This window comes from Brachyistius frenatus, unplaced genomic scaffold, assembly GCF_029030835.1.
Source record: "Brachyistius frenatus isolate BFR_SWC_R1_liver_20210118 unplaced genomic scaffold, ASM2903083v1 Contig_1, whole genome shotgun sequence".
Classification (NCBI taxonomy): Eukaryota; Metazoa; Chordata; class Actinopteri; family Embiotocidae; genus Brachyistius; species Brachyistius frenatus.
Window position 1 is genome coordinate 9,081,448 of NW_027210600.1, and position 17,090 is coordinate 9,098,537.

The 17,090-nt window shown below is 40.7% G+C and overlaps 1 protein-coding gene across 1 annotated transcript in view; it reads left to right on the forward strand.

The window, feature by feature from the left end:
* Positions 1 to 2,587: 2,587 nt before the first annotated feature.
* dync2h1 (dynein cytoplasmic 2 heavy chain 1) overlaps positions 2,588 to 17,090 on the forward strand; it is a 98,426-nt gene continuing 83,923 nt past the window's right edge. The window contains exons 1-28 of the mRNA XM_069688999.1: positions 2,588 to 2,701; positions 3,326 to 3,521; positions 3,828 to 4,001; positions 4,319 to 4,457; positions 4,696 to 4,814; positions 5,198 to 5,342; positions 5,691 to 5,836; positions 6,012 to 6,098; positions 6,893 to 7,027; positions 7,353 to 7,466; positions 8,316 to 8,427; positions 9,193 to 9,317; positions 9,579 to 9,754; positions 10,067 to 10,262; positions 10,343 to 10,438; positions 10,696 to 10,857; positions 10,949 to 11,047; positions 11,596 to 11,735; positions 11,987 to 12,215; positions 12,909 to 13,036; positions 13,514 to 13,629; positions 13,942 to 14,069; positions 14,394 to 14,543; positions 14,682 to 14,887; positions 15,540 to 15,695; positions 15,812 to 15,926; positions 16,253 to 16,423; positions 16,870 to 17,028. Of these exons, the coding sequence (XP_069545100.1) occupies positions 3,339 to 3,521; positions 3,828 to 4,001; positions 4,319 to 4,457; positions 4,696 to 4,814; positions 5,198 to 5,342; positions 5,691 to 5,836; positions 6,012 to 6,098; positions 6,893 to 7,027; positions 7,353 to 7,466; positions 8,316 to 8,427; positions 9,193 to 9,317; positions 9,579 to 9,754; positions 10,067 to 10,262; positions 10,343 to 10,438; positions 10,696 to 10,857; positions 10,949 to 11,047; positions 11,596 to 11,735; positions 11,987 to 12,215; positions 12,909 to 13,036; positions 13,514 to 13,629; positions 13,942 to 14,069; positions 14,394 to 14,543; positions 14,682 to 14,887; positions 15,540 to 15,695; positions 15,812 to 15,926; positions 16,253 to 16,423; positions 16,870 to 17,028 (3,906 nt within the window). The 5' untranslated portion in view covers positions 2,588 to 2,701; positions 3,326 to 3,338. The remainder of the gene's footprint in view (positions 2,702 to 3,325; positions 3,522 to 3,827; positions 4,002 to 4,318; positions 4,458 to 4,695; positions 4,815 to 5,197; positions 5,343 to 5,690; positions 5,837 to 6,011; positions 6,099 to 6,892; positions 7,028 to 7,352; positions 7,467 to 8,315; positions 8,428 to 9,192; positions 9,318 to 9,578; positions 9,755 to 10,066; positions 10,263 to 10,342; positions 10,439 to 10,695; positions 10,858 to 10,948; positions 11,048 to 11,595; positions 11,736 to 11,986; positions 12,216 to 12,908; positions 13,037 to 13,513; positions 13,630 to 13,941; positions 14,070 to 14,393; positions 14,544 to 14,681; positions 14,888 to 15,539; positions 15,696 to 15,811; positions 15,927 to 16,252; positions 16,424 to 16,869; positions 17,029 to 17,090) is intronic.

Consider the following 17,090-nt stretch of genomic DNA (forward strand, 5'->3'; position numbering starts at 1 on the left):
AATTTTTTAACCCCTCTTAAATTTTTCTTTTTTTCTTTCATTGACATTATGTGGAAAACGGGAATACCCGAATGACGGCCACAGGGCCAAGCAGTCACTACCACATTGAACATTGAACACCTAGCCAATATGCTCGATTATATAGGGAGGATTCTGCAAACAAGGAATTCTGGGGATTGTTCATATATTCATCACAATTGTTTTCTGTTTAGCCTGGGCCTTCAGCCCATGTTTACACATAAAAAGCTTTATTTTAAGTTTAACAGCACCAGATCTAAAATGAACTGGATATGACTGTGGGACATAGAATGCTCTTGTAAAAGGGGAATTTCTCATTCAGTGTCTTTAGGGGGTTTGTGCCTTATTAAAACAATTTTTGATTAAGAGTTTTAAGTTTTAAGATCCAGCATGAGCTTCCCAAGGAAACCATACAGCACAATGAAATATAAATTAACAACTTGCATATTTTGTACAAAATAGATGACAAGGTTTTTAAAATATCTTTTGTAATGTAAACTTGAACACCTACACTTGAACACAGTGTTACTTGTTCGTAGTAAGCAGACATGTCTAAACCAGTGGGCAGTATGTGGGAGGAGAGCCTCTGAGATAATACATACCTAGAAGAGTTAAACAAATAGTTTCTTACCATTCTGGGGGATTTTGAAACTCATGCTAACTTCAATAATGGTCCTTGAAAAGTTTGTGAAAAATTCCCTATATTTCTGCATCAATATCACCTAAAACATTATCGGATTTTCATTAAAGTACTAAATGTAGCTTAAGAGAACCCAATTAAACAAATGAGACAAAATGACTTATTTATTGGGTTAAATGAACCAATATTCTATTTCTTTGTGGCTAAAGTTTGTGAACCTCCGAAGTTAGCAAATCATTTGAAGGTGGAATTAAAGGCAGGTGTTATAGTCAGGTGTGACTGGGCACCTTTATTTAAAATGGAGCTTCCCATCACAAGTCTGTGGAAGTGTATCGTGGCAAGAACAAAGAAGATTTCTGAAAAAAAAAAAAAAAAAAAAAAGTTGTTGATACTAATCAGACTAGAAAAGGTGACAAAACCATCTCTAAAGAGTTTGGACTCCACTAATCCAGTCATACAGACTGTTTAAATGGAGTAAATTCATGACCTTTGTTAGTGTCTCTGGGATTGGTCCACCAACAACTATCACACCAAGAAGAAGGCTGTGATAGTCAGAGAGGTCACAAAGAACCCAGGGTACAGCGCCTACCGATAGACTCACAATGGACTTGGTGTTGTTGGACTTGGGCTCATGCTAGTACAAAGCCAATATGTGTCAGCCCCCAGTCCTGCGTGTTCTTTAATGAGGCAATAGGAGAATATGTCAAGCTTCAAGATATTTATTTAACAGCAACAGAATAATCAGTTTACAGAGCTCTGGGTTCAGACTATGTTTCCCTGACCACAACAGAGTATGTGTCAGTTAACGAAGTCTGACCTCCTGATTTTCCCTGACCCAGTCTTCTTATAGTCCAGACACCAAAAAGTAATGTGTATTGATGTGTCCTTTGTTGGTTGGTGGAGGTGGTGGTTGTCTTCCTTCACACCCTGGAGTCCTCCAGACAGCCGTCTGTTCCTGTTTATGCCTCAAAGAACAACAGTATGTGACCCCACAGGTTGCCGACCCCCTCCTGTGACCTTTTGGTTTGGCACAGTACTTTCACTCTCATTCACAAACACAGCCTTTTGTCTACACCTTCATTCACAACCACACCCTGTTGTCCACACCTTCATTCACAACCACACCCTGTTGTCTACACCTTCATTCACAAACACAGCCTTTCGTCTACCCCTTAGGATTAATAGTTGATAATACGACCTATATATAAGTAATATGATATGGCATATATATATATATGTTGTATTATTGTAAACATAACCTAGCACAGAATCGCAGTGTCACGCTGAATTGATGAAGGCAAGTGTGCACATGCTGTGCAGATATACCAGCATGTTTTTTTTTGTTTTTGTTTTTGATACACTTTATTAATCCCCGAGGGGAAATTTCTTCACTACAGCAGGGGGCTCTCAGGGGGGAGCTGCTGCAGCAGGCTGCCACTAGCGCGGCGCCAGGTAACCTGACCTGAGGTGCATGTTTTTAGATGATGGGAGGAAGCCGGAGAACCCGGAGAGAACCCACCCAAGCACAGGGAGAACATGCAAACTCCGCACAGAAAGGCCCAGGACCGGATTCGAACCCGGAACCTTTTTTGCTGTGAGGTGACAGTGCTAACCACTGCACCACCGTGCCGCCCTAATGTCTTCCAAATGACTCACCTGCCTTCAGAGGAGGTTTTTGACCCGGTGCAGCCGGACAAGAGCAGCTGCAGCTCCTGATTCAGAAACTGCAGCCGCCCCGGTTCTGTGTCCCGCAGACACAAGACTGTATATAAAAGGTCCAGTCCAAGCCAATCCGAACAGGGCCGGCCGATTTGGTTGGTTACGTTTACCACGTAAGGGGCGGGGCTTCTAAGTAAATTGCTTAAGTAAATTGCGTAGAATTGAACTAACGTTGTGTCACGTGGTACAACGGACCGTAGTTGCTGCCTGGCAACCACGCTAGCTTCGGAGACACGAGCAACATTGCTGCAGCTCCCATCCATGGATTAAGTATTCAAAAAAAAAAAAAAAACTTGCGAGAGAAGAACGTTTGGCGGCAAAACGGTATAAAACCATCGTTTCTATTAGTTTATTAGCGCGCTGAAAACAAGCCAGCTCGCTCATACGCTTACCTCACAAGCAAGAGCTAACGCTCGCAAGCTAGCTAGTACTGCCACAGCCATGGCGACGCCTTTGATGCTGCCCAATAACTTTGCTAAAACTTTCTGTCCTGCCGCGCAAATAGATAAAGCTGCTTAACCAAAGATGCCTGGGTGGATGCAGACTGTTTTGATAAGCCATTGTTGTTTCAGCAACGATATCGGCACATATAAAACTGCTTTTGCGCATCGGAATCAGAATCAGCTTTACTGGCGTGTGACAGTGGCTCGTCTGGTCTAAGAGCAAGTTTCTTGTTTCTGGGTTGGCAGAAACATCACAGAGTACAAACTCCATGGTTTGATTGAAGGCAGGGCCTGATACATCACTACAGGGACGCTTTGTTCCTCTCATTTGCTGCAAACCTGGTATAAGATGCTACGACACCTATTTTGAAATCAAAACTCTGAAAATATGTTGAAATAGGCTTGAGGATTAACATTATAGTAACTATTGTTAAGCCACATATAGTGTGATCCTTTACAGTGTTTTTTTTGTTTTGTTTTGTTTTGTTTGCTTTCTTATTATTAGTTCCAGCCAAAAGATGCCCCACGGTTCAGATGACGCCCGCAAGAAGTTCATTCTGACCACAACTGGAAACTTCTATGGAATAAAGCCTTCGTCTTCCTTGACTGACAGCCGAGAGCTCAATAACTTCTTGGATGATGGAAATGAATTTGTCCTGTCTGTCAGCAGAAATGGCAATGACCTTCGCTTGTCTAATAAGGTAGAGCCATCACTAAAAACATCATTGCAATATTAGAAGTTAGAATATGAAAATATAGATATTAGAAATATTACATGTCAATGATTATGGGAGAAATTCCCCCTCAATGTTATCATTTCTATTTTAAACACCAATTCTATGAAGGACAATTTGTAAATTCGATCTCATTTATGCTCGATTATTTGACAATAAAAGGTTCATTAAAGTGCTGTACATGTCAAAGTATGACTTGACAATAAAGCAGTACCCTTTTTCTCTTTTTTTTTTTAATTGTTTTTTTTAAATAATTTTATCCTCTTTCTACAGATTGAAGCTCAGGGGGACAACAGAGAGAAGGTGTTGGTGTTCTTCAAGCTGCATCCCACAGTGATCACAGAAGATAACCTTCATCATAGCCTCTTGGTGTCGTCCATGCTGGAGTCTCCCATCAACACCCTCTACCAGGCTGTCAAACAGGTTTTTGCACCTGTACTGCTGAGGGTGAGTTTGTTCCTGTGGACCGAACAACTCCACAGATGTTATTTGAAATGTAGGCTTTGCTGATGACATCATTATCACTATATTTTGTCTCTGAATCTAATATTTGGAACATATTTGATTTTTCTTTTCCAATATTTGTATTAGAGTAGTAAAATTAAAAAAGAAAAATCAACTTGAATTACATGAAAGCAATGCATTGTAAACAAGTATCCTCCTGAACCAATAGTTACACATTTTTGGGTGCCCAAAAAATATTGCAGGCAGGAGCAGATTTTATTGTAGATTCTAAAACTTGTCTGTCTCTTTGTCCTCCCAAGGATGAGCGCTGGCGTTCAGCGTTTGACCCCAAGCTGGCAGCCCTGCTCAGTGAGCTGGAGATGGGCCTGGGCTCTGTAGTTCGCCAGTCTGGAGCAAATCCATCTGACAAGAAGGGCCACAGGGAGGAAGATGTCCTCGGTACATCTATGCAATTTATTTGCTAAATATTTTTGCAAAAAGAAATACACTGGTCAGGATGATGGTGTCTATAGAATGATAATCGAAGTGGTATTACTGATATTTAACCCTGGAGCTTAACATTGTGTCCTGTGCTCTGTATGAAACTTAAAAGAAAACAATTTCTCAACTGAATCTGATGATAACGAGATTGCGTTATAATTTTCATGTGATGTCTTCATATTTTATGCACCTGCAGGCATCCTGACACCCAGTGATGAGTTCCAGTACTGGGCAGACCTCTCCGAGTCTGCAGAGAAGAACAGTGTGAGGGAAAGGGCTTCACATATCACTGAGCAGTTCAAACCCATACAGAAGGTATGCAGCCAAAACATTATGTATTAAGACTTGATACTAAAGAATGGAAATTGAAGTAAAATGATTTCCTTTACTACATATCCATTTTGGATACAGGGCGGTTGAATTAAAATTACTGAGACGAGAACTATAATCTGTCATTGTACTTAGTAATGAATCCACAGATACGTTGGTAAAACAAAGCCCTTAACACTGTGGTACATTTTGTTATTTTAAGTTTGAAACCCTTAAAATTGGGAGTAACGTTAACATTATTTTTAAAACAGCGTTCAGTAATTGTTCTAGAAACTGATATTTTACAAAGCTGTGAATGAACAGAGAAAATACTAAAGCTTAATGGTGACTATTATGGCAGACTATGTGTCTCTTTGTGTGTCCACCAGGAGTATGTCAGTCTGGATGGCTTGTCGATGTCGGATGTTGTGGATCTGGTGGAACAGAGCAGAGACACTCTGGATGACGTTTGGAGGCAGACTGATTACGATCCTTATCCAGACACCCGCATGGTCCGACTCATGGATGTTATTGGTGAGACTCTGACGTACACAAACCAAAACCAGGAAATGAAAACAAAATATTTGCTGATGTTGTTTTCACACAACAGTGTATATCAAGTGTGTTGCCGATGAAATGCAGATTTGTTGAGAACTGAAACTGGCTTTGTTTTCCTTAAAACTTCTCATGATGTCATATGGCTTGTGACCAATGAAATGTTGAGATATTGAGCTTACAGAGACAATAGCCTATAAGAAACATTATGTTGCTTTCAATTAAAATGTAACGAGTGTATCACATGTACATTCAGTGTGTTTTAATTTTCATCTGTATGTGTCAATCGTGACGTCTTTTCTTTTTCTATTTCTTTGCATGTACAAGGTGGGGCTCTGGGAAGATATGTCCAGAGGAAGCTTAGTGGTCTTCAAATTTTCGAGGAGCCATTTGTATCATTGAGAGAGAACCTGAGAACGGGTGTTTCCATCTGTGAGCAGTGGGTTGTAGCCTGCGAGCATCTGACTGGACAGGTATGGAAAACATCAGAAGGGTGTAAGAAATAAAAACCTTTGAGTTCGACGAGAAAGAATGAATTCCAACATAAAATCTGACTGAAAACCCATCTTCATTTCGTGAAATAGAAAGCTAGGATGTCGTCAGTGTGTTTGTTCAGTCACTGAAAACATGTTGCATTTTTTTTCTCAGGTATGGAAGAGACATGCTCCCCACCCTTGGAAGGGAAACAAACACTGCCCGCAAACCCTGCATTGCCTCGCAAAAAGATTGAACGAGGTGAGACGTGGCTCTGATCCAGGAACACCAAAACACTTTCTACTTTCTGTGAAATGAACATAATTCAAAAGCACATATTCATCCCTTCTCCCATATGTCTCTGTGTGGCACGATGGTTGCATTCAATGCAATGGTTAAAATACACCTGGAAATATCCTTGGATTTGTCACTTTCTTGTTTCTACTTGTTTATAAAGAAGCATAAGTCACATTTAAGCGCAATTTTCACTTGATGTTTCTTTTCAGACCAAAAGGAAGGAAGTGAGGCACAAATAAACTAAAGACAGAGATCCACCATTTTATGAACACACTCCTTTGTAATAGGACAGGCTTATAAACCCATTATGACAAATTCTGTCTTTAAATTTACACCATGAAGGAGAAAGACCCTGAAGTGGAGTTGGGACTATGGGAAATATTCATTCAGATACATATAGCCACCGTTGCACACGTTCAGATTCCTATTTCCTCTTCTTATTAAAATGTATTACTTCCTTTGCAAATGAAATGCTAAGGGTGAGAACTGTCTCATATTTGTCTTGTTAGCATTTTCCACTGAAGGTTATACGTGGATGTCTGTTAGTGTACCACATTTATGGACATCTCTGTTCTTTTAAATGACAAGTTATTCGAATTTACCACATACCCAATACAGTACGGAGACTGTGCTCCTGCAGAAAGAGTCAGTCTCAAGTCGTGAGTTTTATTGGGGACTCCTTTGAGCCTGATAATACATAAATAAAACATTGGACATTGACGATATGCGAATAAACTCTTCCTGTTTCCGTCGAGCAGGTGGTGACTCTTCGTGTGGTTCATGAGAAACTGCTGTGTTTGCTACCCGGAGGGAAGCAGCAGGCTCTGACTTCGGATCGTGTCTTCGAACCATTCTCTGGACTGAACCCTCTGCATTACAACCCCTACACTGAGGTTAGTCAAAGACAACTTCATGCGCACGTGTATTGTCATGTTGCACTTGTTTTTATCTTGGTTCGACCTTATGTCTCTGCTTCGTTGGAGGCAGGTTCGTGTAGGTTCTTCAATGTGTTGCAGCTCGATTGGTTCCACAATAAACAATCGACACATTATTATGTAGACTTAACAGCCACACATCTCGGCTTCATTCAAATCTCTGCCCACCTCATCCTGAATTGACCTCGAAAGAAAGTTTGGAAGTCATGAAATAGCATCTTTACCCTGTTTTTGTCATTTGATATTCTAAAGACCCGGAGTATGACCATTTTGTCTTCTGCAGCCTCTTTGGAGAGCTGCAGTGGCTCAATTTGAGCGCCTAATGGCTCCGTCGGAGCAGGAGGTTGCTGGCAGACTAAAGAGCTACATTGCTGATGTGCGAGACAACCCACAACAGGTAGTGAAACACACGGTTCTGCTCATGCTGGGAAATGTTGTGTGGGTGTGTTGCTCTGGGGAATTATCCTTGGTTTGACCTTCGCGGACGCAATACGAGGGATGCGTAAGATGGAGAATTCATCTCAATATTTTTGGTCAAACCTCGTCAGCCAAATTCATTCCAACTCATTGACACAGGTTTTACACTTTCTTAATTTCTTATGAAATTATATTGCATTTTTGAGTAAAAAAAAAAAAAAAAGAAAAAGAAAAAAAAAGAAGCCAAAATTGTGTATTATTTTTACTATAAATAAGATCAAAGGAAAATGTCTTGATGGAATATCACTGTCTGGTGCCTGTCATAGTTCTGACAAAAAATGTTTTGAAACCATTTCAAATAAAAAAACAAAACAAATTGAAATGGTTTCAAAGCAATTTTTCTGGTTTGATATTATATAAAGCATAATATATAAATTATCACCCAAAGGCACATCAAAGGACTAGTTAGAACAGATTCTCACATGCGGCGCTTTGAACTTGTGCGTGTGCGTCTGTTTGAACTTGTGTGTGTTTGAACTTGTATGTGTGGGTGCGTGTGTGTTTGAACTTGGGTTTGGGATGGTCGCACCACCAGGTCATTTTTGACCATCAAGTACCACAGATGCCATATTTTCTTGTCAACCAACCATAGTTCAACGTAAGTCGTCATCATTAATTTGTTGTTGTTGTTGCTTTTTTCTGTCATTTGGGGAAATTAAATGACAAATCAACAACACATTTTTGATCAAAATTGTTTTTGAAACTGGGTCACGAAAGACCCGATTACATGCGGAGAGTTAAAGTACATACTTGTTTGTTTGTTGTCCAGCTGTTGCAGGTATTCCAAAAGCATAAGGAGTTGATCAGACGTCCAACCGTCAGCAAAGAGCTTCAGTCAGAGAGGGAGACCCTCCTCGCCAGATTGCTAGACTACAACAAAGGTACACGGATCTGTCTCAAAGCACTTGTTTGTATATGTATTCAACTGGGTGTAACTAAGGGCTGCTCTCTCTACACAAAGGAACAAGATAGATCAAATTTAGATAAACCCAGTTCATGCTGTCTTTTCTTCTAAACCCAGGAGCTGAATTCCCTTACTGTTGAAGAATGCTACTTTAATATTTCATAACAATAATATTTTCCAGACCTGACAATTTCAAACTGTTTGCCTGGGTTAAAGAGACAAATACCTACTTGTGTTCTAAAAAAAAAAAAATGCAAAAGTAATTATTGTAGATTGACCTATTTATATACTGTCAGCAGAAAAGTGGCTGTGCTCATGGAGACAATTAAAAACCTTTTAAAATCCTTAAAGTTCATTAATACTGCAAGAACCAAAACTTACATTTCTTATCAGTATCTAAACTCAGTCGAATCTGAATGCACAGACATGGCACAGATGCAGACATGATACAGATATTTTAGATTCATTTTGAAGATGCTCCTGTCTCAGAGGTTGAGTCACAAATTGTTTGAGTAATACGGGTCATTAAAAGGTTATAGTTGTTGTCTTGGATGTCCTGTTATTGAAAACCTCTGTCCCTAAATAGCTCTATATATATATATTCTCACACCAAGTGGCTGACTAGGAATACTAGTGTTGGCTGAATGTTACATGACATGTATCATGTAGGGAAAATCATTGGTGACACATTGTTGCTTCTCATTTTTGACCTCTCTCCACATGGATTTTTTTTTTTTTTAAGGTCTGAAGACTGACTTTGAGAGTCGTTGCCACGGAGGCCCCGGAGACAAGTCTGGTCCACTCATTGGCAGGAACCTCCCTGAGGTGGTCAACAAAATTGTTTGGGTGCGACAGCTCTTACACAAGGTAAATGAGTGTGTCTGTGGCTTTTCACTTTTGCACATATAGTGAATGTGACTGACCACCAAATACAATGAACTTTCGGGTCCATCACCGACCTCAATATGTAAAAGAGTAAACTTTCATTGTGTTAAAGATATAAAAACAACTGATGATACAACCAAAGTTTTTGTTATGTATATATTTACATATAAAATAATTCCTATGACATTGAAAAAAACAGCGTGCACTTTCTTTGGTTTTCATGTGCTTGCATTCTTACATTAGGTGGAAGACTCTGTTCGCATAGCTGAGGCTCTGCTTTCAGACCTGTCTGGCTTTAAAGGGTTCCTGCATTTCTGTGACGACCTGCTGGAAGTTCTGAGGGTGTATGAACAGGAACAGTTCGAGGACTGGTCGAGAGATATACTGTCTGGACTGGCTGACCCAAAGTCAGGGATCAGGTTGGAAATGCTGCAAACTCTGATAATACGCACAAGAAAAAACACAGAGCAACGCGATCAACTATAATCTATCTTTACTGTCACTGAAAGGATTTCGGCCCATTATTGTATCAGTTTGAGAGGAGCCCTGCGACAGCTCAGCAGAGATGTGATGCTACAGTGAATGTTTACTTCTGTTTTTTGCCTCTTTCATTTTCATGCTCCTCGTCCCTTCATTTAGCACCATGCTCAGAGGCACTTCAATGTGATGGATGCTGCTTTGAATGGATTTTACATTCTGCAGTTCTCCAGTTTGATTCTCTCCCACATCAGTCTTCAGGCCAGTAACCGTGTGATGGACTTGGACCATGTGGACGGCAGGCTGAAGATCCAGTACTCGGACAGACTGGTCAGTCTGGTCAGAGAGGTCAGGCAGCTCTCTGCCCTGGGCTTTCCCATCCCAGCCAAGATACAACAGGCTGCTAATACTGCAGACAAATTCTACAGGCAGGCCATTGTCCTAAAACAGGTGGGTGTGGAGGTCAAGACACATCATCAAATATTCATATCTGTTATAGTTTGTCTCACGTTGGTATTATCGTGTTGCAGGTGGCCCATTTCTACAACACCATTGATCAGCAGATGATCCCCTCTCAGAGACCTATGATGCTGAGTCTTGCGCTGGCCTTTGAACAGGTCATCAAGGTACTGCGCACAGCGTATGCTTATTCGTATTTTTTACATAGGTGTAGTTTAATAAAATGAACTGGTACTGGAAGCTGATGACTTACTCACCTAATGCATATATAAGAAAAATCTATGATTGTTTTCTATTTTTGTATTTTTCATGGTTGAAATAAAAGTATAGGAACTTCTGAAATTTCACGAACATACTTTACACATGTGCCAAACATGATTTGGTGTCTATGACTGGAGATAATTTATCTGCTATTCTTTGCCAGAATCCGCGTTCTCAGTCAAAGGAATCGGGTGGTAAACTGCAGATCACATGGGACAACCCCAAAGAGTTAGAAGTGTACATTACCAAGCTGCAGTCGGCTGCTGAGAAACTCTCCACCGAGAACAGGAAGTTACGAAAATGGCACACTGATTTTATCGACAAGGTGGGAAATGTGATTGGTTTCCCCACTTATTCTGATATTAGTAAGAATTATTGTTCTGTAAATTGTGTGCATCTCTGGGTTCATCTTTCAGGTGGTGACACTGATGAATGTTGACCTGCTGAGACATCAGCAGCGGTGGAAGGACGGTCTGCAGGACCTCCGAACTGGCTTTGCCACTCTGGAGGCTCAGGTATTGATTAGAGATGGACGTGTGTCTCTGCTGCTGGCCTTCCTGTGATTTATTTTTACTAAATACATTATTTTTATAAAGCAGCTTGAATTTAAACCATAAATATAAAGATAAACTACAAGTTTTGTCAAAATTGAAAAGGTCACCATTCAGCGCCGTAGTTACTATTTGTTCAGAATTGATCTCACAAAGAATGATGTCACCAGTTGGCTAAAATCCTCTTTCGAGCTCTGAACCGTCCGATAGCGGAGGCTAATACAGAACCATTGGGGCTCATATAGATGTTTGTCTGCAGATGTGTGTGAAATATATATGTCAGTGTCATTAAGCAAATGATATAAAATGAATGACTTTAAAAAGTGTTTCTTTGGTCAACATGTACAACAAAACAACAAATTGTATTTCTCCTCATTGGAAAAATAAAATCAATGTGTGTGTGTGTGTGTGTGTGTGTGTGTGTGTGTGTGTGTGTGTGTGTGTGTGTGTGTGTGTGTGTGTGTGTGTGTGTGTGTGTGTGTGTGTGTGTGTGTGCGCGCGCGCGTGTGTAGGGTTTCAGGTCTGATGACATGCGAGCGTGGCGTCAGCACTGGAACCATCAGCTGTACAAGGCTCTTGAGCACCAGTACCAGACTGGGTTGGAAGCTCTGAACAAGAACTTACCTGAAATACACATAGACCTCACTTTCAAGTCAGTGCACACACATTTCCATTGTTCAACTTTCCGTCTCTCTGCCTTGTACCTCTTTTTGCGTGTGTGGGTTGTCATCTTTTTGTCTTCTTCTCACACACGTACTGTATTTCCTCCTGATCGTGAACCACTAACGGTGACCTCTGACCTTTCTCCCACATGTTAGTTCTCACATGTTGTGGTTGCTTCTCACCTTTTTCTTTCTCTTTCTGTAACACAAAGATGTCATTGATTTGTGTCCTTCTTAACAGGCAGGGCCGCTTACAGTTCCGTCCACCATTTGAGGAGGTGCGGGCACGCTATTTCAGGGAGATGAAGCGTTTCATCTCAATCCCAAACCAGTTTAAAGGGGTCAGCGCCCAGGGGGAGGAGCTTATCTTCAACATCATGATTGATAGAAACGCCTCTGGGTTCCTCACCGTTTTCAGCAAGGCCGAGGACCTCTTCAGCCGCCTGCAGGCTGTACAACACAAGTTCAAGGTGTTTAAACAACAGATGAGTTTGACACTAGTAATTGTGAATGATTTATTATTTAGCTTCCTAAAAGAAAGAATGGCTCTGCATGATGCTATTCTTTGACACTCTATAGCCGATTAGGCCTCAGTAGCCAACATGAGATCATTTCTCTTAGTTGTGAAATACAAATAGATTTATAATTTGCTCCAGAGGTTCAATATTCATTTTTATAACCAGTATTGTTCTGATGTGATGCTGTATTTCAACACTCATTTAGGTTATTGTACATGAGTGTTAACTGATTAGCCTTTTGTCACCTTGCTCATTGCAGTGAGGCATAGCTGTGCTATTTTCTTTGAAAGTAAAACTTGGATTAGTCATGCTATTCTTTCTATACACTGAAGCTCTGTTGTTTTCATTGTTAGCATTTCCCCTTCAATTTACCCTGATAGAACAATGAGAGCAGTGTATCATCTTTTCCCTGTTGTCTGCAGCCATGCATATCTAAATCACAGGGGAAGCCCTCAGCCGACACCAGACTTCTGCTTTATTTCCCCTTACTTTAGTTCTGTTTTTATTTCGTCATCAACGCCTCATTAGGCCACGTAGCGCATGTCTGCTTTGGCACAGACACATAACAAAACAAAACAAAAAAAAAAAAAAAAAGGAAAAATGAACTGTAAACAACCTCACTGTGATTCTGGCTGTGTGTTGTAGGAGTGGGTGGTGCTCGGCCAGGTGGATTTGGAGAAGTTAGTGGAGAAGCATCTGAGTTCTGTGCAGGACTGGGAACGAAATTTCAAGGCCCTGAAAGCCAGAGGGAAAGAATCAGAACGGCTACCCAGGTACAAATCACACATAATGAACAAAAGTAAATGGAATTGAATAATATTCATAGTTATGCAATAGAAAAGTATAAATGGCAAAAACATAGCTTTGTTTTAGAAGTAATGTTTTGTATGCCTACTTATTATTTTAACATCTAAAGGCAGTTGTTAAGAGTGAACGATCGGTTTTGTTATCAGTACGGGTTCAGTCCTCTGAAACGGACAACACTTAAGAAGGTTTATTTAATCACAGCACCAAAAGCCCAAACATCAAAATTATAACTTTTTGAACTTTTTGATCTTTGGGTCTCTGCTATCAATCAGCATTAGTGCATGCGTCAGTGATCTTTTTAGGCATTTGAAGCTGACTGGAACAAATTCACTTGTTTGGGTCATTTCCACTGTTAAATGATCAATTAACCTCACAAATATGCAGGAAATTTACACACCAGCACCAAGTTTCAGGCATTGGTCCTTTCCTTTTTTCTCTGTCAGTCAGGAGAAGGTAGACTGTATCACAGTCAACTGTGAGCCCGTAAAAGCCGTCATTGATGACCTGATCCAGAGGCTGTTTGACCTGCTGCTCTTATCCCTTAGAAAGTCTATACAAGGTAAACACAGACACCTTGATTGTCTTGTTATTTAAATTTTATTTTTTATACATTTTATGGAAGGATACAAATACTTTACCTGAACACCCATGTTATTTCTTTACTTTTGCAGCATTAAATATTTTTATATAAAGTAATCAGTCTTACACAGTTTTACAATTTTACACCAGTCACACAGTAAATAGCTTTCCCCCATTACGATTACTTTCTCTGCTCTTTTTTTCCTCAATTGTGTCGTTCCCTCTTTTGGTCCCATGCTGTCCCTTTTCTGTTTCCTTTTCGGTATGCATACCATCCTCTTTCTGCTTTCAGGCCACACACAAGCCATAGACAGTTTTGTGTCAGAATCGATGGAGGCCTTGTCCACTCGACCAGAGAGCATGGAGGAGATTGGTGTGGCAAATGCCAAATATAGCCAGATACGCGCCCGTAAACCTGAAGTAAGACATACACACTGCCAAACCCTGGTTCGGATCTTCCTTGAATGATGATACTAATGCTTTAGGCGTGTGCAGATATGTTTCTCCTCACTCCCTTTTCCACGATTAGCATGACAATTTTAGAAATAATTTTTTTTCCACCATTCAGTCAAATCTATTTTGCTACAGTCAAAGGACTTTAGTCTTCTTTCATCTTTTTCATACCATTAATGCTGTGTGCCTCGTTACAATTCTGATGTTGAATTTATAACAGTGTCTTGGGGTAGGCCAAAAAGTGTTATATGGAATTGGAAATTAACTAATATCCTTCATGTATATGTATAGATCCTCCCTCAGTTCCAGTGTGTTGAGGAGAAGAACCGCTTGCTGCGTGTGGTGGCAGGGGCCAGCCTGGACTCGCTGTCCTCTCTGAGGGCCAAGTGGGACAAACTGGAGCTTGTCATGGAGAGCCACCAGCTCATGATCAAAGATCAGGTGACGTGTACTCACACACAACACATATTTGTTTATATCTACCTTAAGACTCTTGTTTTGTCCTACAGTATCTTTGCTTTCCCTTATCCATTTACTGTATCCCAATTTCAACTTTTCTCATGCGTGTTTCTTTCTTAGGTGGAGGTGATGCGAAGTAATGTGACAGATGGTATCAATGCCTACAGGGCAGATCTAGATCGCTTCAAGGCACGCTGGGACCAGCTTAAACCTAAAGATGACATGCTGGAGACTGGGGATCATGTTGCCCTACTTGCGTGTCTGCAGACTATCAGGGATAAGCAGCAAGAGTTCCAGGAGCTCGAGCTTGTGCGCATTAAACTGCTGTAAGTTTGATTGAATTTGCTAAATTTAAAGTTGTATGTTTCTTCACTGAGAGATTCAGGAATAGCTAAAGTACTAAGGATGTTTGTTGCCCTCAAGAAGAACTTGTGTAAATCTTTTTTATGCTTTTGGGATTGTGAGTAACTAGGATCGTATTTGTTTTGATCATAGCCACAAGTTTGATTATTAATTCAGAAACACTACAAAAATGTGTCTTCCTGTTGAGTGACAGACACTTTTTTGAATTTGGTTTCCTTGTAATCGATTTGTATTTAAAGCAACTTTATATTATTACTGATACATTTCTATGTAGCAGTAACTAACCTGGAATGACATACATCATATTTTATTCATGCACTCTACAAAATAACACCACTGTACAGACTGCAGAGCTGCCACCACAAACTCCTGTAAAAACATACGTGTCTCATGTTATACGTCTATTTTGACAAAGTTTAAGGAATAAAAAAATCTGGGTAATCACATCCCTCCCCTCCCCCCCCTCCCCTCCGCCCTCCCCTCGCCTCGCCTCGCCTCGCCTCGCCTCGCCTCTCCTCTCCTCTCCTCTCCTCTCCTCTCCTCTCCTCTCCTCTCCTCTCCTCTCCTCTCCTCTCCTCTCCTCTCCTCTCCTCTCCTCTCCTCTCCTCTCCTCAGTGAAGACTGTACTTACTTTGATCTGGAGGCTCCAGATTTCTCTCTGGCGGAAAAGACAAAAACAGACATGGAGGAGTACAGCCAGATGTGGGGTCTGTATGAGGAGTGGCAGCAGGGCTTCACAGAGAAGGCCAATGAGGACTGGATCACATTCAGGTAGGGGCTTATGTTTAGGCCTCATAGATCTTAACATTAACTTGGAGTTGTTTTTACATTTTGTATCATTACAATGCGTTCAGTCATGCTTTAATAAGTGTTTTTCTGATTGACAGGAGCAAGACGTATGTGTTTGAGGAGTTTCTGCTTACGTGGCAGGACAGACTACGGAAACTGGAGCAGCCCACTGCCATGTCTATTAAACTACAAGGGGAAGTGGACAAATACAAGGTATGAGTAGTTTTAGACTCTGCTGACAATGTTTGTCAGTGCTGTGGTGCAGAAACAAAAGAAAGGTCCTGCATTCACCAAAACCGGACAGATTCATCCTCTGTGAACCTTCATATTTGCACCAAATTTCATGGTTCTCAATATATAAAGCAAATGTATAGTTATAATGATACAAAGCAAAAAGTAAGCAACAGTATTGCCCTTAAAGGAAGAATTGAATATTGTATCTACTCAAAAGTGAGATTTGATAGGGGCACATTTCATTCCAAACCTTCAGCTAGATTTAAAAAGTTTTTCTGTTTAAATCTTTTCACCTCTATGTCTAGAACATGGTTCCAGTGCTGAAGTACGTGCGTGGGGAACACCTGTCCCAGGACCACTGGTTGGACATGTTTCGTTTGCTCGGTCTGCCAAGAGGGACGACCTTAGAGAAACTTACCTTTAATGACCTTCTTGATGTGGCAAATACCGTCATCGAGAAAGCGCTGGAGCTCAAGGTTCGTACAAACACACGTGGAAGCACACACTTCTTTAGGGACTCACTTTAGATGGTCCATCTTTAATATGGTTTGATCAATTTGATGTTGATACACAAATAAAACTATGCAGTGTTTATGAATGAAATATTTTAAACATCATAGTTTCATCAGTAACTTACACACCCAGTTTTGAGGGCGGACCATTGCTGCACTTTTAATCACCGTAGTGTTTCTTCCAAATATGTTGAGATGTTCTGGCTAGTTTTGATCAGATGAGATTATTGTACAATGACGTTTATTGTAAACACATCAATGTTTTTCTTCTCATCCTAGATTTTCAATGTAAAACATTTTCAACTCTTGTATTGAAAATTTAACAGGGCACACAGGTGGTAGATAGGTAAAAGCTCTTACCCTCCACCCCAAGTAGTGATACAGGTGTGCGTGCTTGTACATTCCTGTAGGATCTGAACAGCCGGGCTCAGGCGGAGGTGACAATCAGAGAAGCACTTCGAGAGCTGGATTTGTGGGGAGCTGCAGCTACTTTCACCCTCACTGAGTACACAGACAGCAGTAGGCGCACTCTCACCCTCATCAAGGACTGGAAGGATATAGTCAACCAGGTAGACACACAGAAACACACAAAAACCTGCAGACTCAAAAACATTAAACACACACTTGAACC